At 39.1% G+C, this 15,872-nt stretch overlaps 1 protein-coding gene across 1 annotated transcript in view; it reads left to right on the forward strand.

The window, feature by feature from the left end:
• Positions 1-15,872, forward strand: part of LOC124802630 (serine/threonine-protein kinase Sgk2-like) — a 103,342-nt gene that overhangs the window by 43,821 nt on the left and 43,649 nt on the right. Inside the window, exons 6-7 of the mRNA XM_047263524.1 lie at positions 19-292; positions 14,746-15,012. Coding sequence (XP_047119480.1) covers positions 19-292; positions 14,746-15,012 — 541 coding nt within the window. The remainder of the gene's footprint in view (positions 1-18; positions 293-14,745; positions 15,013-15,872) is intronic.

Genomic DNA, 15,872 nt, shown 5'->3' on the forward strand with positions numbered 1-15,872 from the left:
TTGCATTTTAATTTTCAGTGCTCGTCCAGCAGATTTTGAATTCCTACATGTCATTGGGAAAGGAAGTTTTGGGCGAGTTTTGCTGGCCAGACATCGTACAGAGCAACGCTTCTATGCCGTGAAAGTTCTCAGTAAGCGACTTGTGGTGAAGAGGAATGAGGTCCGCCATATAATGTCGGAGCGAAGTGTGTTGCTGAAGACATTAAATCACCCATTCCTAGTTGGCCTTCATTACTGTTTTCAGACACCAGACAAGCTCTTTTTTGTGCTTGATTATGTTAATGGAGGAGAGGTGAGAGTCTTACCATCCGTGATCCTGTAGCCACTAATAGAAATTATTAAAAGTATCATTTTAAATTTTACAGAGAAGTATACAAAGTCATTTACTATTTTTGGTTGACACAGTTAATGTGAATAGTGAAACTAGATGTGACACATACTTGTTAGCAGGGACCTCACAAAACTCACATATTGCGATAAATGCGAATTCTGCCTCAATGCAAAAATGCTTAATAACCTAGTACCTGCTATTTCGTAGTGAATTGTATCCACATGAACTATCTTATCAGAGATGCTATTATGTAGTGAATTGTATCCACATGAACTATCTTATCAGAGATAATTTGAAGTAGCCTCCTATGCCATACATAAATATAAAAACTGAAACCAATTTTTGATGTTGATATTGCACGTCATCTGGCAAGCTGCCCTGCATGAGTGTGACTGAGCTCATTTTCCCACACCCCTTCTTCCCCTCTGGCACTCACAATTCTATTTTTTTATGATTCTCAACTGAGTGCAAGTTGATAGTGGCTGCACTAAAGTCACAGGAAAATAAAAGCTGTACATATTGTTTGGCTACACTGAAATTCTTCCCCTAATGTCTGAACAGATATTTTCTGTCCTACTTCTGCGATTAGTGTCTTGTCGATTTTATCTGTGGTGTTGTCAAGGATGGGTCGTTTGGCTATGAATGCCCATGGGAGGTCAAAATTAATGTTCTATGGATTTTGTAATTATCAGATTTGGTGGGAAAGAAAAAGGATGTTGAGAAACACATTAAATCAGAGAACCACTCAGTTCACTGGCGAGAAGATACTGCTGCATCTCAGCAGATACAATAGTATTTTGAAAGCTTAAATGTAGTAAAAAGAAGGAAACAAACACAGATTACATCTGGGGAAGAAATTGAAGTGTTTGTGTAAGTAAATGTCAATTTCAAGAACTAAAGCTTTGTTTTTAGGCATGTAGTTTGATAACCTTTTAACTTTGTACATCTAGTTATTTACAAACAAACAAACAAAAAATTTAGATCCAAATTTTACCAAAAATGGATGCAAATTTTGCAAAAAATAGGTGCTACACTTTAAAGTACCTACTAACTAGTCATTCAGCTCTAATCCTCTTTACTTTTTAAGTAAAGCAGCTTCAGTTAAGTCCTTAAAATTGCCTTCTGAATAATTTTTAATTGACATTAAGGAAATCTCTTACTTATACAGGGTGAGCACAAAGTCTTGCCCTGATTATAAAAATTTGTAACACAATAACCATTTGACACAATAAGTTATATTTGATGCCATTACATAGCTTAGTGTTACTAGTTGTTGTGACCAATAGATGGTGCTAGTGTTCCACAACACTGACGTGGTCTGTTAGGTCACATTAGTTGCTGGCGAAATGGCGTCAAAGCAGGAGAAAGCGCAATGTGTGCTTTGGTTTCAGGAAACGAAATTGCCCATCAGTGTTCAGTGTAAATTTTAGGCTTATTATGGATGCAGCCCACCTGAAGTTAAATCAATAAAGTGATGGTATGCAAACTTTAACGAAACAGGCAGCATTGAAGAGCATCCTCAAAGTGGCAGGCCTCATGTGAGTGATGCAACTAATCGTTTCAACAGAGTCCGTCTAAATCAACTCGTCAAGTATCAGCTAAACTTCAAATATTGCAAGGAAATGTGGTGAAGATTCTTCGTGAAAGGCTTAGGTTGCATGCTTACAAAGTGCAAATCGTGCAGACCATTCAGCCGAATGATTTGCTGACACGTGCTGAATTTGCGACTGAGATTCTCATGAAGATTGATGGCACTAACGATTACTTAAATCGCATATGCTTTACCGATGAATCCACAATTCATGTCAATCGAATGCTAAATACGAGTAGGCATAATGTCCGCATATGGGGTTCAGTCTCCACATGCTACTTAACAGTTACAGTGAAAAAGTGAATGTTTGGTGTGGCCTCGTGCATAACAAGGTTTTTGGACCAATTTTCTTCGCAGAAAAATCCATTACCGCTAACGTTTACTGACATTTTGCAACAGTTCATTGTCCCACAGTTAGAAGAATATCAACCATGGTTACTTTTCCAGCAAGATGGAGCAAACCCCCTCCTCTTAGCCTTTGATGGTGTGCGATTCCTGGATGAAACATTTCCGGATCGGTGGATTGGAAGGAATGGTCCAACACAGTGGCCACCCAGCTCTCCAGACATTACACCCCTTGACTTTTTTTTCTGGGGCTATATCAAGGACAGAGTTCTCGTCACACCAGTTGCTGATGTCGACAAATTGAAGGCTAGGATACAAGCTGCTGTGGGTACTGCGACAGAACGCATGTTACGAAACACCTGGCGGGAACTGGAATACCGCCTTGACATTCTCCGAACTACCAAGGGAGCACACAATGAGGTTTACTAACATAAGTGGTCCAAGGGGGGGGGGGGGGGAGGGGGGAGGGAGGAGCTAACCTATGTAATGGCATCAAATGTAAATTATGATGTCAAACTGTTATTCTGTAATAAATTGTTATAATCGGGGCAAGACTTTGTGCTCACACTGTATATCTGAACCTATGGCAATAGCATTCGGTGCTACGAAAGATTTAGTTGTAACTATAATTTTTGTATTCTTGGTACATTGTTCATAACAAAGTAATATTTTCTTGACTGGTCAATAGTTTTGCATTATAATGGTCGTTATCAGTTACTAGAGATAATGTTCAGAGAGCAAAAGGTTGTCTACAACTTCTGCAAAAACCATATTGCAATTAGGAGTCAAAGAATGTGTAAAGGAGGCAGTAATGGAGAAGGAAGTGATACATGCTTGTGAGCTATCCCCAGTGTTGTTCAGTCTGTATGAGGAAGAAGCAGTGAAGGAAACAAAGGAGGTGATTGGAAAGGGACTTCACATTCAGGGAGAAGAAATAAAATCTTTGTGGTTTGTAAACGACATAATTCTGTCAGCAAGGGACAATGAAGATCAGTTCAAGAGGGTAGGTAGTGTCTCGAAAATAGGTAATAAAATGAATTCCAACAAAAGTAAAAAAGAAACTTTAATATAGTGCGTGGTCAGATTAATTAGGTGATGCTGAGAGCATTAGGTTAGGAAATGAGACACTGAAAGTAGTAGATAAGTTTTGTTGTTTGGCGAGAAAAAGAAAGTGAATATGGCTGAAGTATGGGGAGTGTGAAATGCAGGTAGGCAAGAAAGAGAAAACCATTTCTGAAAAAAAGAAATTTAATTTTAGATATAAATTTAAATGTTGGGAAGTATTTTCTTAAAGTATTTGTCTGTAGTGTAGCCTTACACAGAACAGGAACACGGACGATAAACAGTTGGAACAAGAAGAGACTAGAAACTTTCAAAATGTTGTGCTACAGAAGAACGATGAAGATTACATACTTAGATAGCTAATAGGGCTATACTGAATCAAACAGGCAAAAAAGAGCTTCATAGCACAATTTGACTGAAAGACTGGTCAGACACATTTTGAGGTGTCAAGGAAGAGTTAATTTCAAAGGTGTAAAACTTCCAGAGGGAGGCCAAAGTTTGAATAGACAGTAAGGAGGTTTAAATAGATACTATAGTAGTTAAGCAGAGACCAAGAGACTTGAACAATGATAGACTAGTCTGGGGAGCTGCAGCAGACCACTTAACAGTGTAGACAGCAACAACATAATGATTATTATTAGAATGTTGTTGTAAGATGCAGACACTTCAACTGGACTTTGGTCTTACTACAAACAGCTCCTCTCCAGTAGGTTTGTTGTTAATAGTAATTTTATTTTGAAAGCCTGCTCACTGTTCATATCATTACAGGGGCAACTATTTATAAGGCAAGTAACCTGTGCGACCACATTTACGATTCAGTATGTACACAGTATGAATGTAGACTTTCAAGCTTTCCCGTGAGTATGTTGTAAATAGTATTCACAGGTTTGCCGCCAAATGATGATGTGCAAATTCCTCGGTGCAACAGTCAGACATCTTCAGGTGGTTCTGTGCTGGTGGCTAGGTATGTTTTTCTGACGGTATCCACACATTGACGCTTTGTATATAGAACGTGCACGTGAAGAATGCGCAATGATTTGCAGATAGATGCACCATACTCAAATTCTCTCTGCCAAAAATCACAGAGCGGTCTTCCTGCGTGTGCTCTGTATGCTATGTATACTAACAGTGTGGCCAGGTGGCACTCACTAAAAAAGAAAAAAAAATATTAGACCAATGCTATGTTGGGTCTGTTATATTAAAAAAAAAAAAAAAAAAAAATCTTAATTTTCTCGGCGTAATTTGATAGCAGCCAATGCAGGGTTCCAGGCTGTGCTCAGTTGAAATCCTACATCTGTGTTGTAGATTATCAGCTGTGCAGATATGTATTGCTTCCCTAATGCAGCAATCCCAGAAAGATGATCCCGTGGATAAAACTTCTTCTGTCTTTTCGTAAATCATGTGATTTCCTGTACTCAGACAGTGCTCTGCAGTTCTCCAATTGGCGTAGGCCTGTATGTCACTGATGTTCATGGCGGCGTTCTTGTACTGTGTGACATGTCTGGCCTATACATGCAGTCCCACATTGACAAGGGATGTTGTACACACAACATTTTCTCAGGCCAAGATCATCCTTAACTGAATCCAATAGGTTCCTCAGTTTTGCAGGTGTTCGAAAAACACACTTAACGTCATATCTTCCTAGTACTCTTCAGATTCTTGATGACATGGCACCAAAATATGGCAAAAATGCCAAAGTGGTGGGTGTCTTGGTATCTTCGTTCTGCTCCATAGACTGAACTCGCTTGGGCCTGAATACATTATTCATCTGTGTGTCAGAACAAGCATTTTCTCGGAACACTGTCTTCAAATGTTGTATATCACTCGACAGGCTTTCAGGACCAGATACCACTTGCATTCTGTGAACTAATGTACATAATACACTACCACATTGTGCAGGATGGTGGCAGATTGTGACCTGCAAATATGGATCTGTATGGGTTGGCTTGTGGTAGACATGGTGTCCCCGAGGTTTGATATGCTCTCCTTCGTACGAAAACATCAAGAAAAGGTAAATTACCACTTTTCCTCACTTCCATTGTGAAGTTTATATTTGAATGGGGCGAATTTAAATGCTGAAGAAACACAGGTATAGTGAAAAGTCCATGTGGCCACACCACAAATGTATCACCCACATACCGCAGAAAACAAGTGAGTTTCAGAGTGAAAACAAGAGGGTTTCAGGGTGGCTGGCTGTAGTGCTTTTTCTTCAAAGTCCTCCACAAAATAATTGACCACCACAGAAGATGGAGGGCTTCACATGCCTACACCGTCCACTTGTTCAAAATATTGGTCATGAAATAAGAAGTATGTTGAAGTAAGCACATGTTTAAAAAATGCCACTATGTCCTCCTCAAACTTGTTGCTAAAGAGCTGTAAAGAGTCCTGCAAGAGCACCTTTGTAAATAAAGACACAAAATCAAAACTTATTAAGAGATTGGACGATTGCAGTCTGAGTTTTCAGGTGACCTATGAGATCTTCAGAGTTTTGAATATGATGGTCGCGGTTGCCTATGAGATGCCCCAATAGTGGAGTCAGATATTTAGGAACAAAATTAAGTAGGTGCTCCTATGTTACTTACAATGGGACGTAGAGGCACCCCATTCTTATGGACCTTGGGTGATCCATAGAGTCTAGAAGGAACTGCATCCTGTTGACGCAAACCCTTGGTGACTAGTGCTGGAATCGAACTCTTCCTGATGAGTTCCAAAGTCTTTCTCTGTATCCTACCCGTCGGATCACTTTTTAATTTACAGTATGCAACATCATTGAGCAGTTTGTATATCTTGCTACTATATTCTCTGCATGAGAGAAGCACAATAGCATTTCCTTTGTTAGCAGGGAAGATGATGATATCTTGGTCTCCTCTCAGTTCTCATAGAGCCTTTCTTTCAGCTGAAGAAACCGGTAATCTGTTAATAAAAAGTTTGTGACCATAGACGTAAATTAAAGGAAACTTATTGTATATGCAGGTCACTGTTTTATTCGCGACAATGTCGCAGCTTGTAAAAGTTAATATTGAAAGATGTACAAGGACTATCCAAAAAGTAAGGCATTTGAAATTAAAAAAAATTAACAATATAAAAAACAAATTTTTTATATACATTTTAAAGGTACACTATTAAACTATTTATTCTACATAACAGACATTGAATTTGAGGCACTTCTCATACTGTGGCACAAGTTGTTCGATACCATATTTGTAGAAATCTGCCGCCTGCGATTGCAACCACTGGTTTATAGTGGCATACAATTCAGCATCAGTATCAAAACATTATACAGTGAACCATGTCTTCATTGTTGGGAAGAAGTGATGGTCACTCACTGCAAAATCTGAGCTGTATGATGGATGATCAAACACTTCCCATCCAAAACTCTGTAGGAGCTCTTTGATGTGATTGGCCGTGTGTGGATGTGTGTTGTCGTGAAAAACAAAATGCTTGCTCCAAGTTTTCCCTAATGCTTCTTTTGTATCATCTGCCTTAACTTTGTGTGTCTTTGACAAAACCCCTAAGAGTTAATCATTCTGCTGCATCCAGGGAAATCCTCAAGAACCACTCCCTTAGAGTCCCAAATCACAGTGGCCATGAACTTTCTTACTGACAGCATTTGCGAACACTTCCTTCATTTCTTGGAAGAATTTCTCTCTCTTCATTCTGTCAACTGCCTTTTTGTTTCACAACTGATGTGCTTATCCAAGTCCCATCCCCAGTTAAAATATGGTTGTTACCACTTTTCTCATAATCTTCAAGTGAAGGTCAGTGCTGCAGCTGGTCTGGTTTTTGTGGTCTTCCTTTAGGATTGTGGGAACCTGCCTAGCACAATATTTGCAGTAAACAAGCTTCTCAACCACACAACATTTTAACTAATGTTTTCATTGATTTTCATCGTCAGTCAGTTGTTCACAAGGCTAGGCATACCACTGTGGTCATCCTCATGGACATTGGTGTGGCCATTTTTAAAATCTGTGTATCATTGCCTCATTTGGCTTTCACTCATTATTTCTTTTCCTTACACATCACATAGGCTGTGATAAATTTCAGTATTTTTGCCATTGTCTGCCAACAAAAAGCTAATCACAGAATGCACCTCACAAGTGACAGGATTTTCTAGTGCTGCACACTTTTTAACGTGTCTTAGAAAGCAAAGTGATAGAGAGACAGATGACACACTACCACCACTGGATGCGTATCGAGCACCAAGATAGTGGCTGTAGCCCTGCACACCACTACAGTGAACCAAAACTTTGGTTACTTTCTGGGTAGCCCTCATAATTAAAAAAAAACAAGCAACATAAAATATTTGCAGACTTGAGAAATGTGAAATTCCACAGGGCAGTTGACAAATAAGAGGTAATGGAAATATTGTACATAGTGTAGATACTGATGCGCCAAAACTTTATGACCACCTTCTTGATAGGTTGTTTGTCTTCCTTTGGAATGAAATACATCACTGATTCTGCATATCAGGGATCTGACAGCTTGTTGGTTGGTTTTTTCCTGGAGGTATCTGGCATTAGATGGCTACGCATAGGTCATGTGATTCATGTAAATAACAGGCTGCTGATTTGTGTACATGGTGGTGATGCCTAATAGCAACCTAAATGGGTTCCATGGGATTTACATCAGGAAAGTTTGGTCACTGATTCATCAGCACTAGTTCACTATAATGCTCCTCAAACCACGGTAGCACAGTTCTGGCTCCGAGACTCAGTTATACTTCTTAAAGTTGACATCACTGTTGGGGAAGACATCAAGCATGAAGCAAGTGGTAGTTTCACTGTCGTCCTACCTCTTTCCATAGATGCTCAAGAAAGTGGCACGTGAACATTCGAATGGCTTCACAGTTTTTGAGATACTCGTTCAGACTTTGCGTAATAATACTCTGCGCTTTGTCAGAGTTGCTTGTCTGAATGTATTTCCTCTCTTGCAGACCATATCTTATCTCTCCTCCATTTATATACTTTCATTACTGTGTCACTTGCCCACACCTCCACCAGGCAGCACCCAATGTCACGGAGGGCAGTAGTCATAACGTTATGGCTTATTAGTGTATAAGGTAGAGAAAAGAATGCGAGGAACAAGTAATGGAGGGGAAGAACAAAACCACTTTGCTATTGATGTTTTGGTATTTCTTTCCTTCTAATACTCTCTTGCTGTCTCTTCCCTGAAATGCGAGTTTAAGTGACTTTCTTGCTTCGTCCTTTGGATAATCAAATTATATTTAAATATAACATTATTTCTGGTGGATTCGAGAAGGTAATGTTTGTCAGCATTTGTGTATAGTGGTTTGCTACCAACAGCTAACATTTTCATCTATCGCCATTTGGTTGTGGTTTCATTTCAGATATTTCCTTTGAAGGTACTTCTTATCAACTTGTATTAATAATGCTGCTTTACTAATCACAGAAATACTGTACAGTAATGTTTGTTTTTTCTAATAATATTTGTTTACTGTAACCTCATTGAAAATTAAAATATAGGAAAGGGTAATGATTTAATGGCCTGGAGTGCACACAGACATTGGCCAATGATGCTATTGCTGCTGCCCCTCCAGTAGACATCATGCAGAATACATGCTTGAAAATATCTTGGTTATTTGTGTTTTTCAGTTATTCGTGCATCTTGTCCCCTACATTACCCTGAATAACAGAGAGTATACTGTACTATAAATGTAAGACAATGTCTGTAAAAAAGACAGAGAACTGTAAAGAGAGCTGTCATTGATGTCACTAAGTGGAAATTTTGCCAAAGTCTTCTTGCAGTTCCTGATGATCATCCGACGACATTACTTTCCTGTATACAACAGTATTGTCAGTGATCATTGTTATAGTCCCTACTGATGATATCTGATAAATTGTTTATGTACATTGAAAACATTAGATGTCCTATTGTGCTTCCTTGTCACACCTGATGTTACTTTAGTTTCTGTGGAACATTGCCATGCAGTATGATGTACTGGGTTCTATTAGTCAAATATTCCTCAAGCCAATCGCATATTTGCGGAGAGCTCTGTATGATTATGTATTGGTTAGTGGTTGCTGTTGTACAGTGTTGAATGCCTTAGGAAATCTAGTAAGACCGAGCTGCCTGTTAACCTGCCTCTGTTACTTGCAAGAGGTGTGTGGATAAAGCAAGCTGTGTTTCACATAAGTAGATTTTGTTTTCTGAGCCTATGCTGATTCCTGGAGACAAGCTTGTTTTCCTCCAGGAACAATGAGTGTCTGAATTTATATATGCTCTGAGATCCTTCAGCAGGCAGACATCAGTGACCTGCACTCTTTTGCCAGTGACTATTTCTAAATCTGAGCTAGAAAATGAATTAATTCTGTACCATATCCAGTGTAACATGTACCTGGAATTCCACCAGAACTTGATGCCATATATGCACTGAGTAATCGTAATTATTTTTAGTACTGGGGCTGCTAATACTGATATCACTCAGTTGTGAGTCTGTAACGAGGCCAAACATTGGTACAGTAGTATCCTATGTTGCGAATATTTTGGAAAAGCGGAGCTCAAAACTTATGCTTCACCTCCTTTCTTCAGTTTCAATACCAGAAAGATTCATGAGAGAGAAAATGGAAGATTTAGATCCCTTTGTTGACTTTATGTATGACCAGAACTTCTTAGGATTCTGTTATAAACCTTTCATCAGGACCTGAGTGTTACAGTTATTGTTAACATTACGCATGGCCCTTTTCACAGTTACACGAGTTGCTATTAAAATTTGTATCTGTATGAACTCATTGCTAGTGGTCGCCATCGTCGTCTTTGTCACTTCTGTATTCACAACATTTGCTGAATGAGACCATTACGTCACAGTGAGCCTATGCCATCTTTTATTACTTTACGTATAACGTACTTACACAAACTGCAATTTGTAATGTCCTTCAACTTAAACCACAATTTTTCTGCATTGGACAGAGCTAAATGAAATATTCTCAGGTCATCCATTAATTAACTTGACAATGACACACATCAGTTTTTCCTAACACACATACTCATGTAACATTGTGTGCACACTCACTGCAATACCTCCTTCCTTTATCTTATGGTTCCAGCTCTTACCTAACCATCACATTGTGACAAAAATGACAGTGTCAGTTGCAATAGGGGCAGTTTTAATGCCTTCAACCATATGCGTGAGACTATGCAATTTGACAGCTGTCATGACCTTGTGCATGGTTTTGGTGAAAAAGCAAATTATGGCAAATAATCCACAGCCAGGAGATTGTAATAAAGAAAATCTGCAGCTTTTTGATCTGCGTGGAAAGTGTGTCCAAAATGAAGCTACAGCCACTTATAAATAAATATGATGCTGAAGAGTCCTGGGTGATGGCCAAATGATGGAAGGAGTAAATGTAACCACTGAATATATAGGTGTTCAGTGGTAAACAGATACGTAAACAAGTATCTAATCTTTTGGAAAAGACATATGTCTTTTCATGGAGCAGAGTAATGCCCAGTGCTAGCAATACACAGCCCAATTAGATCCAAGAAAATAGAGGATTGGAGAGAATAAGTTGAGGGCTTAAATTGAGGAGCTACATAAGAGAAAGAGAGAAACAGTTAACATTTGCACAGCCTGTCGTTTAAATCTATTAAAATTACTGTGTTGTATGTATATATTTTAATACCTAGCTGGAGTTTCACAAAGGGATGAATAATTTTGTTCTGCAGCATGATCAGTAGACCTAAGAGTTTTAAGTTCAAAAAGAATGTACAAGAGACAAGAAAAGAATGCTAAAAGAGTAGGTGCTACTCTGAAAAAGAAGCAACAAAATCAAAAGTTGGGAGTATTTATTTAATGTTTTCTTTGCACAAGTCATTTACAACCATTCAGATAGAAAAAAAAAAGGTGTAGGTCCTAAAAATCCCATGTCTTATCAATAAGTTTTCATTATGTTTCATAATTGGATTTGGTGCTGATATGTATATAGTAGTATCTTCCAATTTTTTTTATTTTATTTTTTTTATTTTGGTCATCAGTTTACTGACTGGTTTGGTGCGGCCCGCCACGAATTCCTTTCATGTGCTTACCTCTTCATCTCAGAGGAGTAGCACTTGCAACCTACGTCCTCAATTATTTGCTTGACGTATTCCAATCTCTGTCTTCCTCTACAGTTTTTGCCCTCTACAGCTCCCTCTAGTACCATGGAAGTCATTCCCTCATGTCTTAGCAGATGTCCTATCATCCTGTCCCTTCTCCTTATCAGTGTTTTCCACATATTCCTTTCCTCTCCAATTCTGTGTAGAACCACCTCACTCCTTACCTTATCAGTCCACCTAATTTTCAACATTCGTCTATAGCACCACATCTCAAATGCTTCGATTCTCTTGTGTTCCGGTTTTCCCACAGTCCATGTTTCACTACCCTACAGTGCTGTACTCCAGACGTACATCCTCAGAAATTCCTTCCTCAAATTAAGGCCGGTATTTGATATTAGTAGACTTCTCTTGGCCAGAAATGCCTTTTTTGCCATAGCGAGTCTGCTTTTGATGTCCTCCTTGCTCCGTCCGTCATTGGTTATTTTACTGCCTAGGTAGCAGAATTCTTTAACTTCTTTGACCTCGTGACCATCAATCCTGATGTTAAGTTTCTCGCTGTTCTCATCATTTCTACTACTTCTCATTACCTTCATCTTTCTCCGATTTACTCTCAAACCATACTGTGTACTCATTAGATTGTTCATTCCGTTCAGCAGATCATTTAATTCTTCTTCACTTTCACTCAGGATAGCAATGTCATCAGCAAATCGTATCATTGATATCCTTTCACCTTGTATTTTAATTCCACTCCTGAACCTTTCTTTGATTTCCATCATTGCTTCCTCGATGTACAGATTGAAGAGTAGGGGCGAAAGGCTACAGCCTTGTCTCACACCCTTCTTAATACGAGCACTTAGTTCTTCATCGTCCACTCTTATTATTCCCTCTTGGTTGTTGTACATATTGTATATGACCCGTCTCTCCCTATAGCTTACCCCTACTTTTTTCAGAATCTCGAACATCTTGCACCATTTTATATTGTCGAACACTTTTTCTAGGTCATCAAATCCTATGAAAGTGTCTTGATTTTTCTTTAGCCTTGCTTCCATTATTAGCCGTAACGTCAGAATTGCCTCTCTCGTCCCTTTACTTTTCCTAAAGCCAAACTGATCGTCACCTAGCGCATTCTCAATTTTCTTTTCCATTCTTTTGTATATTATTCTTGTAAGCAGCTTCAATGCATGAGCTGTTAAGCTGATTGTGCGATAATTCTCGCACTTGTCAGCTCTTGCCGTCTTCGGAATTGTGTGGATGATGCTTTTCCGAAAGTCAGATGGTATATCGCCAGACTCATATATTCTACACACCAACGTGAATAGTCGTTTTGTTGCCACTTCCCCCAATGATTTTAGAAATTCTGATGGAATGTTATCTATCCCTTCTGGCTTGTTTGACCGTAAGTCCTCCAAAGCTCTTTTAAATTCCGATTCTAATACTGGATCCCCTATTTCTTCTAAATCGACTCCTGTTTCTTCTTCTATCACATCAGACAAATCTTCACCCTCATAGAGGCTTTCAATGTATTCTTTCCACCTATCTGCTCTCTCCTCTGCATTTAACAGTGGAATTCCCGTTGCACTCTTAATGTTACCACCGTTGCTTTTAATGTCACCAAAGGTTGTTTTGACTTTCCTGTATGCTGAGTCTGTCCTTCCGACAATCATATCTTTTTCGATGTCTTCACATTTTTCCTGCAGCCATTTCGTCTTAGCTTCCCTGCACTCCTATTTATTTCATTCCTCAGCGACTTGTATTTCTGTATTCCTGATTTTCCCGGAACATGTTTGTACTTCCTCCTTTCGTCAGTCAACTGAGGTATTTCTTCTGTTACCCTTGGTTTCTTCGCAGCTACCTTCTTTGTACCTATATTTTCCTTCCCAACTTCTGTGATGGCCCTTTTTAGAGATGTCCATTCCTCTTCAACTGTACTGCCTACTGCGCTATTCCTTATTGCTGTATCTATAGCGTTAGAGAACTTCAAATGTTTCTCGTCATTCCTTAGTACTTCCGTATCCCACTTCTTTGCGTATTGATTCTTCCTGACTAATGTCTTGAACTTCAACCTACTCTTCATCACTACTATATTGTGATCTGAGTCTATATCTGCTCCTGGGTACGCCTTACAATCCAGTACCTGATTTCGTAATCTCTGTCTGACCATGATGTAATCTAATTGAAATCTTCCCGTATCTCCCGGCCTTTTCCAAGTATACCTCCTCCTCTTGTGATTCTTAAACAGGGTATTCGCTATTACTAGCTGAAACTTGTTACAGAACTCAATTAGTCTTTCTCCTCTTTCATTCCTTGTCCCAAGCCCATATTCTCCTGTAACCTTTTCTTCTACTCCTTCCCCTACAACTGCAGTCCAGTCGCCCATGACTATTAGATTTTCGTCCCCCTTTACATACTGCATTACCCTTTCAATATCCTCATACACTTTCTCTATCTGTTCATCTTCAGCTTGCGACGTCGGCATGTATACCTGAACTATCGTTGTCGGTGTTGGTCTGCTGTCGATTCTGATTAGAACAACCCGGTCACTGAACTGTTCACAGTAACACACCCTCTGCCCTACCTTCCTATTCATAACGAATCCTACACCTGTTATACCATTTTCTGCTGCTGTTGATATTACCCGATACTCATCTGACCAGAAATCATTGTCTTCCTTCCACTTCACTTCACTGACCCTACTATATCTAGATTGAGCCTTTGCATTTCCCTTTTCAGATTTTCTAGTTTCTCTACCACGTTCAAGCTTCTGACATTCCACACCCCGACTCATAGAACTTTATCCTTTCGTTGATTATTCAATCTTTTTCTCATGGTAACCTCCCCCTTGGCAGTCCCCTCCCGGAGATCCGAATGGGGCACTATTCCGGAATATTTTGCCAGTGGAGAGATCATCATGACACTTCTTCAAATACAGGCCACATGTCCTGTGGATACAAGTTATGTGTCTTTAATGCAGTGGTTTCCATTGCCTTCTGCATCCTCATGTCGTTGATCATTGCTGATTCTTCCACCTTTAGGGGCAATTTCCCACCCCTAGGACAAGAGAGTGCCCTGAACCTCCATCCGCTCCTCCGCCCTCTTTGACAAGGCTGTTGGCAGAATGAGGCTGACTTCTTATGCCGGAAGTCTTTGGCCCCCACTGCTGATTATTTATCAAAATTTAGGCAGTGGCGGGGATCGAACCCGGGACCGAAGATGTTTAAGACGCTACCCCTAGACCACGGGTAACAACTATAGTATATGCTCTTATTTGCCCAACACCTTCATTGCCAATCAATTAGTAAATCTGTCGGATTTAAAGATTGAATAATTTCATGAAATTACTGTGTGACACATCTTTTTGTTTCAGCTATTTTTCCACCTACAGCGTGAACGTGTGTTCACCGAACCAAGAGCGCGCTTTTATTCAGCTGAGATAGCAGCTGCTCTTGGCTACCTCCACTCACGTGGGATTGTGTATCGTGACCTTAAGCCAGAGAACTTGTTACTGGATGCTGAGGGCCATGTTGTACTTACAGATTTTGGGCTGTCTAAAGAAGGGTTACTGCCTACTGAAACTACCAACACTTTTTGTGGAACACCAGAATATCTTGCACCAGAAGTTCTACGGAAAGAGGTAATTTACTCACAAATCAGCCTTCATTTTGTGAAGTCAACTGCCGATACATAATTATGTTAATTGTTTGCAGGAACTGCATAACAACAAAAGATGTTTTAAATAAGATTTATGTAATATTGGTCGGAATGCAGTTTATACTTAATCGTGCAACTGAATGCAAAAGCAGTTTTTACACTTCTGCGTAATAATTGATCTATTTAGTTTCTCGGCTTTGATAAAATTAAAAACAGAAAGAAGTTGTATGTGAATGGAGACCATTATAAATATTTTACAAAAGGTAAAATCAGCTTTAATGTGTTTCCAATTAGTACAGAAGATGGGAACTTCATTGTCAGAAGTGTATGGCAGAAACATGGCCAGAACATGAAAAGGAATGTTGATACACATAGCATTCAGAAAATTGACAGCAAAAAAAAAACAGTAATGAAAGGTTGTGAAAGTCATTGAATCTTTCCTATATAGTCAGATAGGAGTGGAAAAGTGTACTCTTAAAACTTGAGGAACTATTCATAAACTCTTGACAGGAAATTATTATATTGTAGAGATTAAAATAAATCATACATAAGTTCTATTCTCAAAGATATAGAAAGCCAAATACAAGGAGCAATTTCCAAGCAAGGATAGTGTGCCTGGATCGCCAATGAAGGAGAAAACTAAATGAAACTGGAATATCCATTGGTTTCATAGGTCTTGAAAAGTACCAAACACCCAATTATTTGAAGTTTTACCTGAATGTGAACCAGTTATTACTGGTTTTTCCATTTTATCCTCACTCCAGTTAGAGTATTTTATACTAGACTTATTTCACTTTTATTTATAAAATATTTTTTGTGGTCGTTGGTGGTTTTTGCTTCTTC

This window comes from Schistocerca piceifrons, chromosome 6 (assembly GCF_021461385.2).
Source record: "Schistocerca piceifrons isolate TAMUIC-IGC-003096 chromosome 6, iqSchPice1.1, whole genome shotgun sequence".
Taxonomy (NCBI): domain Eukaryota; kingdom Metazoa; phylum Arthropoda; class Insecta; order Orthoptera; family Acrididae; genus Schistocerca; species Schistocerca piceifrons.